The sequence below is a fragment of the Nematolebias whitei genome, chromosome 22, assembly GCF_014905685.2.
Source record: "Nematolebias whitei isolate Nwh7 chromosome 22, NemWhi1, whole genome shotgun sequence".
Lineage (NCBI taxonomy): Eukaryota > Metazoa > Chordata > Actinopteri > Cyprinodontiformes > Rivulidae > Nematolebias > Nematolebias whitei.
In genome coordinates this window covers 31575091-31585359 of record NC_056519.1, presented here as the reverse complement: position 1 = coordinate 31585359, position 10269 = coordinate 31575091, and the positions used below count along the sequence as shown (strand labels likewise).

The 10269-nt window shown below is 43.8% G+C and overlaps 1 protein-coding gene across 1 annotated transcript in view; it reads right to left on the bottom strand.

Annotated features, from left to right (window-relative positions):
- Positions 1-10269, bottom strand: part of LOC119428138 (protein O-mannosyl-transferase TMTC1-like) — a 94748-nt gene that overhangs the window by 43798 nt on the left and 40681 nt on the right. Inside the window, 1 exon segment of the mRNA XM_037695775.1 lies at positions 4417-4554. Within this exon segment, the coding sequence (XP_037551703.1) occupies positions 4417-4554 (138 nt within the window).

Here is a 10269-nt window from a genome sequence, read left to right as displayed (position 1 = left end):
AGTAGATCCAGGCTGAGTAGATCCAGGCTGAGTAGATCCAGGCTGAGCTGAGTCAGGCTGAGTAGAGCCAGGCTGAGCTGAGACAGGCTGAGTAGAGCCAGGCTGAGCTGAGTCAGGCTGAGTAGAGCCAGGCTGAGCTGAGTCAGGCTGAGTAGGGGTGTGCAGGGCTGAGCAGAGTTGGGGCTTATTAGTGGCAGTGCAAAAGGGGCATAAGACACAACATCAGGTCGGCACTATTTGTCTTTATAGAGAAATAAAAATCATCACCACTAGACTTTTTACTTGTGTTCAACACTACTCATCTAAATGATGTTTAGGACAATAAGGTGCGGGGTTTTAGAGACATTTCAACTTTAATGTACCTGAACACACAGAGTCTCTTACACCTGCAGCATCTTACAGCGTCACAGTTACTGCTAAGCTAACATGTTACAGACGTAGCACTCCACTTCTCTCAAGCATCCTAACATGTACTGTATATATGTTTATGATCAACCCCCCTGGTCAACAACTGCCCGCACTAAGCATAGCTAAAAGTTGCTGAGTGAGCAACACAGGTGTCTCCCCATCATCAACCTGTGAGCGTTCTCTGCCGAGGCAGGAGACGCAGAGGAGAAACACTGGGTGCTGGAGAGATGTAGGTGTAGTGAACTAGGTCTCCGACATCAACCCGTCTCTGAAGACCTTCAGGGGACAGGAACTGCTATTTCATTGATTTGAATCCAGAAATACAAATTATCTCATCAAGAGACTATTTAATTTTATCCTGAATTAATCAATTGAAAGAACACTCTTCTTTTACATTATCAGTACTATTTTAAGGTATCTTGATAATCAAAAAGTGTGTTTAGTTCATACCATTTCTAAATGTTGAAGTGAACCACTCATTTAAATCAACTGTGAAACAGTATTAATGATTTTTAAACCTCATTAGATTTTGATCATACAGTTAAATGCCTATTTACGAAGTAAGTGTGCATTTAGTCTTCTGTCTGAATGAGGAGTAGTGCATGTCGGTCGAAAGTCAGAGACAGGTTATGAGGACGAAGTGTCTTGTTTTTAAAACTCGCAGACGGTAAATAAGAACTCCTGGCACCTGCTTCCTCTCACCTCTTAATAAACATTTATCCGTCTGCACTAACCGTTCGTAAACATTCCTGCTGTCTCTTGACTTCTAGTGACCCTCTGACATCACTAGAACCACACCCCTGCTGGTTGTTTCAACCATTCAGGAAGTACCACGTAACAGGAAGTGTATACCCCTTTAAAAGGAACACTTCTTGGAACTATTCAGTGCAGTCCTGGAGTTTAGTGCTGGAACTCAGTCGGAGTCTTAAGTCTTAGTCTTCACGAGTCTTAGTCTTTTCCAGTCTTGCTGGAACTTTCAGTCAGAGATGAGACTCAACTAAGTAGCGGATGGATGGGACCATGTGCCAAGGGGTCCCTCCATTTAGCGGAGTCACAGCTTGCATCGCTGTGCCCTCAACCCGAGCAGTAAATGCTCCACTGCTAAGGAAGCTTATTCGGTAGAACCGAGTACTTCGCATTTATTCTGATGACCCAGCTACTTTAACCGGAGACGCTGGAAAGGGAGCATACTAATGGACTTCTGTTCCGGAGTGGAGGTATACACCATCTCAGGTAACAAAGTTGCTGCATGTCCTGAAGTGTACCGGAAAGCTGAGCTGGATGTCGGAGGAAGGGTGCAATGTTCTGGTTCCACACATAACTTTCATCCCTCTAAAGCTTTCTCCTTAAATCTATTTCTCCTCTCTTAACCTTGCTATTTGCCAGTAATCTAGATGCCTTCAGAGGTGAATTGGCCTCAATCAGTAATGTTCTGTTGTCTTGTTAGTAAAGCGTGCCAAGTTTATTAATCAGAAACAGATCAGCAAATCAATGTGTACATGTTTTGATGTTAAATTTTGATTCTGTTAAATAAATGACCGCATTTATTCTGATGGGTCAAAGATAAAATGGCGTCTCATGTCACTGATTTAAACAATCCACTCACAGTTATCTTGGTCACATGGCAGAAATTTAACTCGAAAAAGAAAATAATCCGTTGTAATTAAACAATTAATATTCTTTGTGCTTGAACTAGCCTTAAGAATAATTAATTAGTAGTGAAGTTAACGCCTTAGCTCACTACATAAATGATGGCCCGTTCGTGTTTTAAATAACATAAATAGTGGCCCGTGTGTCCACAGCAAAGCTGTCCTGACATACTACATAGGTAACCAGAAAACCTGTAGTGGATTTTAAAAAAAGTCAGGGCAGTGGTTTGAGTATTCTATTAATCAAGTGGAATGGATTTGTTCACAAAGAAAGAAAGTGCCGACTGAAATAATGATAAAAGTGGGGGGGTCCAAATTAACCTTTTTTGAATGTGGGGAGGGGACACGTCCCCTTCACATATAATGGTTGTGACGCCTATATATGAAAGTCACTGATGATATTCTCATGGCCTCAGTCAATGGACTTGTGTCTATACTGGTCCTGTTAGACCTCAGTGCTGCATTTGATACAATTGATCATAATATTTTACTACAGAAGCTTGAATATGATCTTGGGATTACAGGAACAGCTCTAAAATGGTTTAAATCATATCTATCTGAAAGATTTCAGTTTGTAAATAAAAATAATAAATCTTCCTCATACACCAAAGTTAGTCATGGAGTTTCTCAGTGTTCAGTGCTTGGGCTAATACTGTTTATATATGCTTCCATTAGGTAAATCTAAAAAAGTTCAGTCAGGTCCTCTGTACAGATTAAAAAAATGAAAATAAAAAAAAAAACTTGTGGAAATGTTTCGTCTTTAATCCAAAGACTTCATCAGTTTGAGGAGCTGTAAAACCTTCTCATAGTGGATCAACCAGTTTTTGTTGTTGACATTCATAACTAACTGTTCACATAATATCAATAATGTTTTTGTTAGTTTCGTTAAGGTAAGAGATGTGTATTTTGGTTAATTTATTTTTTTGTTAGGTAAGAGAAAAATAGTGATAGATTGTTTTGTTTTGTTGTTTTAGCCTGGGCTCACCCTGAAGTTTGGTAAGACTCCAACTAGTCAACAATATATTCACAATTGTAAATAAACTCTCTGTAGTATTTACCCATATCCATTGGCTTCGTGGCTGCTTGAGGGGTGCAGAAGGTGGAATCATCCACATTTAATTACCATACAACCTGGTGGTTGTGTTTGCCCAGGCTGGAACGCACAGAAATCTAAAAACCTGTAACTCTGTAGTGGGCTGGGTTATCAATCAGAAACTAAAAACAAACCTACTAATAGTAAAACCAGGTATGAGTCTTGATGTGATACCTAAACCAAAAGTGGACATCATGACTATGAAAGCCAATCTGTTACTTGTTATAATAAAAAAAAAAAAAAAAAAAATATAGGCAGCACGGTGGCGCAACTGGTAGAGCTGCTGCCTCTCAGCGAACAGGTCCCTGGTTCAAACCCCGGTCCAGGGGCCTTCTGGGTGGAGTTTGCATGTTCTCTCCGTGCATGTGTGGGTTTTCTCCGGGTGCTCCGGTTTCCTCCCACAGACCAAAAACATGCATGTTAGACTGATTGGTAACTCTAAATTGTCCCTAGGTGTGAATGAGAGAGTGAATGGTTGTTTGTCTCATTTGTCTCTATGTGTCCCTGTGATGGACTTGCGACCCGTCCAGGGTGTACCCCGCCCCTCGCACAGTGATTGCTGGACATGGGCACCAGCGATCCCCGTGACCCAAAATGGAATAAACGGGTAAAGAAAATGGATGGATGGATAAATAAAATATTGAACGTAGCAGAGTCAGAAAAAACAAGATTTTTTTCCAATATGTATTACCGTACTTTTCGGTGTATAAGCCGCTGCTTTTTCACAGGCTTTGAACAGGCTTACACAATGCTGCAGCTAATTTATGGATTTTTTTTTTGATGTGCTGATGAGCTTCCTGCTGCCAAAAGCATTTAGCTTTGTCACATCCAGACACCCAATACACATCTCTCTTGGAGGGTGGGTCCTCATGACTCAATGAGATTACCTGTATAAAGGTTAAAAAAATATGACCAATGAAATTACCAAACAGGTCGCAGTGAACCAATGAGGAGAGAACGGGGAGGGGGGATCCCCCCCTCACTCATGAGGAGGAATCTTTATAAATAAAGGTTGAATGAATGAATGAATTATATACAGGTGTGGCTTATATATGTACAATATTGTGGGTTTTTTATTTATTTATTTTATTTAGGGTATGCTCTTTAGACCAGAAATTACGGTAACTTTTTCCTGACTTATACAGAATTGGAAAATACTAAAATCAAATTCCAGACTTTTTCCATACTTTTCAAGATTGTATAGGAATCCTGCTAAAACATGACATTTGAACATTTGAGGCCTAATAAGCCAAAACACAAAGCTACCTCCGTGTAGTTCCCCCACTTGCTGTAGATGGCAGACAAGAGCCGATAACATTCGATACAGCTGCCTTCTCTGGATATGATGTCCAAGGTCATCTTCTCTGCCTCTGTGTTGCGATCAGCCATGGTCAAAACCTGAGCCTGGAAAAAAACAAACCACATTTTTTAAATCTAAAAAAATTAAATCTGGTCCTCTTTACATTCAAAAAATAACAAAACAGAAAAAATGTAGAAACGTTTCGTCTCTCATCCGAGAGACTTCCTCAGTCTGAGGAGCTGTATTCAGCTCAGTCTCTTAAATAGCACCTTCTCAGAGTGGATCAACCAGTTTGCTGCTGACAACCAAAACCAGCTGCTGTAGTGAACCTAACCTGATGTCAAACTAAGCCTAAGGTCAAAACCCTTGACCTTAAGAACCTTGTGGGACAGAAACTGTCATTTCATTGATCTGCATCCAGAAGTACAGTTTGACCCATCCTGAGACTTTCTTTCTTGAATTAATCAAGTAGAAATGACAATTCTCTTTGATCATTACTATTTTACAAATGTTTGATAATCAAATTGTGTTAGTTCAAACAATGTTTACAGGTTGAAGCGAACTACTCATTTTTATTTTACATAAACAGTAAGTAATGATTTTTATTCCTCATTCAAAGAAGAAATCAGGTTAATATGCAGTTCTTGATTTTCTGTCTTCAATGAGCAAGTTTTGTAAGTGTGTGTCAAAGTTCAGGTTTCGGTCAACTAAAAAGTTTACTGAAAAGAAATGTCATGTTTAACTTTTACAGAAGATACAGGAGAGTTTGACTCCACGAAGTCTGGTTTTCTCCAATAATCTTTCTGTCTGCTTTAAACAAACTTAATCTCTATCCTTGACTTTCATAACACCTTACATCACAAACCACACCTCTGTTCTGGTCCATCCACGAATCAGAAGGCTCTCAAATGACCCGGAAGTCGAACCCATTTAAATGTGGCAACTTCCCAGTTCTCGGAGAGAAGTGTCGTCTAAAAGTTCCGTTGTCGTGTCGAGACGAGACGTGACGAGATGAAAAGAGCTTTGAAAGAGTTGGAGACGTAAAGAGTTCAGAGTTCTTGGATGCAAACGCATTCAAGATGATCCAGAGACGGTTTTGGGGATTATAACTTCTGTTTGGATAACCTCACATGACTCCTAGGGGTTTGGCTGTCCTCACGGAGACGCTGAAAGAGTCAGAAGGGAACTCTACACCGACGCTGATTATCATCTGCCAGGTAAAAGTCCTATTCGACCAAGCGTACCGTGGGCCAAGCTTATTCTCCAAAGAGCGTGTTGTTCTGGTACCACAGATAAATTCCCTCACACATCTCTCTGTAAGATAAATCTCCATTTTCCATCTTAAACTCTCCTTTCTCCTAAAAATCATTACAGATATTTTAGAAATGTCTGAAGCAAAGTTTCTCAATCACCGCCGTGTGATTGATGTCTGCTGTTCTACTGAAAAGTGACAACAATCGCCGTATTGTTCTCACTTCCTGTGAAACTAGCCATGTTATTGTTTTCATATTTTGCCAAATTAATGTAAATGTTTGATGTTAAACTTTGATTCTGTAAATAAATGACCGCATTCATTTTGATGGGTCAAAGATAAATAACGTCTCTCGTTACATTTCTGTTAAATTCAATGCACGACATGTACACAGTCAGAAAAATGAAGAACCAATAAATGTATGAATATATCCTGCATATGTCATACTACATATTGGTGGCCCGTCCGTACGTTAGTACCACTATTGGTGGCCCGTTACGTGTTCATAAATGACTGTGTATTCGTGTAAAGATTGATTTTACATGTTGGCATGAAAAATAACAGTTTGTCAGCTGTGCTGAAACTGTTATGATACGGACTACCCAGTGGGAACGAGAACCAGAACGACAAGAGCCTCAAGTAAGCAAAAAACAGTGTTTATTTATATACAGTGAATGAAAACGTGTATATACAAAAGTTGGCCTGGGACTCCTGAAAAAGGGAAAGACAGGGTCAGGACTAAGTGGCAAGAGGAGGCAGCTCAAATGGTGGAATAAATTGTTTGTCTTTTCTTACAGGTGGATCCTTGTGGGGTGAGGTTGTTGGGAAAAAATCCAAAGGCAGGCAAGTGGTTGGAGGGCAAAGGTACTGAGGCGAGACTCCGACACAGGAAGAACCAAGGGCAGGATCCGAGGAGACCAGGAAACTGTAGACACAAGAATACACGGTAAGAACTCCTTTTCATAAACTCAAAAATACTGGCTAGGGGCACAACTACCAAAGAGGAAGTAATGCTCCAGCGACGAGAAGAGCTTGACTGCAGCCTTATGTAGTTGAGGAGCTCGTCAGGTGGAATGGTCGTCAGCTGTGGATGATTGGCGGCCATCTTGGGGCTGCAGCAAGTTCAACTCTTACAGTACCCCCCCTTCACGGGACGCCCCTGGGCGACCCAAGGCGCTTCTCGGGGTGGGCCTTGAAGAAGGCGGTGATAAGGCTGGGGTCCAGTATGAAGGAACGGGGAATCCAAGATCGCTCCTCCGGCCCATAGCCCTGCCAATCCACGAGATACTGGAAGCCCCGTCCCCGGCGACGGACATCCAGAATGGTACGGACCGTGAAGGCAGGATGGTTGTCGATAAGTCGGGCGGGTGGAGGGAGGTCGGCAGGAGGGCACAAAGGACTCTCTGAAACAGGTTTTACCTGAGAAACGTGGAAGGTAGGGTGGATTCTCAAGGAGTTGGGGAGCTGTAGGCGCACCGCCGAGGGATTGATGATCTTGTCAATCGTGAATGGGCCGATGAAGCGAGGAGCCAATTTCCTGGGGGTGTCCTTGAGATGAATGTCTCTGGTGGATAACCATACCTTCTGGCCCTCCTGATAAGCAGGTGCGGCGGAACAGTGACGGTCCGCGAACCTCTTGTTTTGAGCAACTGTGCGAAGAAGAGCCGCCCGTGTTTGGCGCCAGACACGTCTACAACGGCGAAAATGGTGCTGGACAGATGGTACTGACACCTCTGTCTCCTGACTGGGGAACAAGGGAGGGAGATAACCCAGAGAAGCCTCAAAAGGTGACATACCTGTGGCCGAGGAGGTATGTGAGTTGTGGGCGTACTCGACCCACACAAGGTGTTGACTCCACGCCGAGGGGTTACGCTCCACAATGCACCTCAGAGTGGTCTCCAGCTCTTGGTTGCACCTCTCAGTCTGTCCGTTTGACTGAGGATGATACCCCGAAGTGAGACTGGTGGACGCCCCCAATGTCCTGCAGAAACAACGCCAAACTTGAGAAATGAACTGCGGCCCTCTGTCTGAGACCACATCTGAAGGGATGCCATGAATCCTGAAAACTTGTTGGACCAAGATTTGCGCCGTCTCCATGGCCGATGGGAGCTTGGGTAGCGAGACAAAATGTGCTGCTTTCGAAAACCTGTCGATGATGGTTAGGATGGTGGTGTTACCTTCAGAAGGAGGCAACCCAGTGACGAAGTCCACTGAAATGTGAGACCAGGGTCGGCTAGGCGTCGGCAGAGGCTGTAGGAGACCGGCAGGAGGCTGAGTACCGGTCTTATTCCTGGCACACGTGGAGCAGGCTGCGACAAAGTCCTTGACATCTTTAGAGAGCGTGGGCCACCAGAAATGTCTCTTAGTAAGAGACAGCATACGTGCTGTACCGGGATGACAAGAAAGTATATTGGTGTGGAGCCAGTCAAGTACCTTGGACCTCATATGAGAGGGGACGAATAAAGTGCCAGGGGGACCAGTGCCAGGATCAGGTTCCGTCAGGTGGGCCTCACGAACCTCTTTCATAATAGGCCAGGTAAGGGCTCCGACGATGCAGACCGGGGAGATGATGCCCTCCACAGGTTCCGGAGTGTCTGGAGGAGAAAACTGGCGGGAGAGAGCGTCAGGCTTGATGTTCTTGGTACCAGGTCGGAAAGTCAGAGTGAAATTGAAACGGTTGAAAAATAAGGACCAGCGTGCCTGTCTGGGGTTTAACCGTTTAGCCTCTCTCAGATATGTGAGGTTCTTATGGTCTGTCCAAATCAAGAAGGGAGTCTCTGTGCCCTCAAGCCAATGGCGCCATTCCTCCAAAGCCAATTTAACAGCCAACAATTCTCTGTTGCCCACATCATAATTTCTTTCTGCTTGAGACAATCGGCGGGAAAAAAATGCACAGGGGTGTACCTTGTTATCCAGTAGCGACCTCTGGGATAGAACCGCCCCGACTCCTGTATCAGAAGCATCCACCTCCAGGATAAACTGCCGTGTGGGGTCTGGATGACAAAGAATGGGTGCGGATGAAAATAAATCCTTCAGCTTACCGAAAGCAGCGTCGGCCTCAGGAGTCCATTTAAATGCTCTGGTCGTGGAGGTAAGCTGAGATAGGGGTGCGGCGATGCGGCTGTAATTCCTGATAAAACGCCTATAAAAGTTTGCGAATCCCAGGAATCGTTGCAATTGTTTCCTTGTATCCGGAACTGGCCACTCCACCACTGCCTTAATCTTCTCAGGGTCGGTCCTGAAAAACCCCTCCCCGAAGATAAACCCCAAAAAGGACACGGATGAGGCATGGAAATCACATTTCTCGCCCTTTACAAAAAGTTGGTTCTCATAGAGCCTTTGTAGAACTGCTCTAACGTGGTGAACGTGTTCTTCCTTGTCTCTAGAATAGATTAGGATGTCGTCGAGGTAGACGAAAACAAAGTCCCCAATAAAGTCCCTTAACACATCGTTGACCAAAGCCTGAAACACCGCAGGAGCGTTAGTGAGCCCAAAAGGCATTACCAGATACTCGAAGTGACCCAACGGGGTCTTGAATGCGGTTTTCCACTCATCTCCTTGTTTGATGCGAACCAAGTTGTATGCATTGCGTAAGTCCAGTTTAGTGAAGATGGTGGCTGGTTGTAACTGCTCTTGAATGGAATTGATTAATGGAAGGGGGTATTTATTTTTAATGGTGATGTTGTTGAGTTCACGGTAATCGATGCAGGGACGCAGAGACTTGTCCTTTTTAGAAATAAAAAAGAAACCTGCACCTAGAGGCGAAGTTGATGGGCGAATAATCCCTGAATCGAGGGATTCCTCAATGTATGACCTCAAAGCCTCCCTCTCAGGACCGGAAATATTAAAAAGGCGGCTAGAAGGCAGAGATGCTCCCGGAAGGAGGTCGATGGAACAATCATAATGGCGGTGTGGAGGTAGTGATAGGGCCCTCTGCTTGTTAAAAACAGGAGCTAAATCGTGATACTCTGGAGGAACACTGGACATGTCGGATTCACAGGACTCTAATTTGGGCTTGGACTTGTTTGAGATCCCTGAGCGAAGGCAGCACCTTAAGCACTTGTCGCTCCACCCTTCTACCCTTCCTAACTCCCAATTAATATGAGGATTATGAGTCTTAAGCCAGGGATACCCAAGGATTAATTGAGAGGTAGGTGACTCAAATACAAAAAAACTAGTGGTCTCATGATGGTTGCCTGAGGTTATTAAATGAAGGTCAGCTGTCTTAAAATTGACCTGGGCCAAAAATTCTCCTGTAACCCCAGCAATAGAGATTGAATCAATCCTCTTGACTGGAAGGGAGAACTCTTTAACCAAATCTTGAGTGATTAAATTTTGTTCGGCACCTGAATCAATCAAGGCTGTGACAGTGAAACGATCTTGATTGATAATAATTACAGTGGGTAACATAAGTCTTAAAGGAGGGGAGATTGATGCCGTGCCCACCTGTATCCCCCTCTTTATTGGTGGGCGTTGGAGTTTCCCTGAAACGGACAGGAGGCTACAAAGTGACCGTTCTTCCCACAATAAATACACAGACCCAAACTTCTACGTCTCTGCCTCTCTT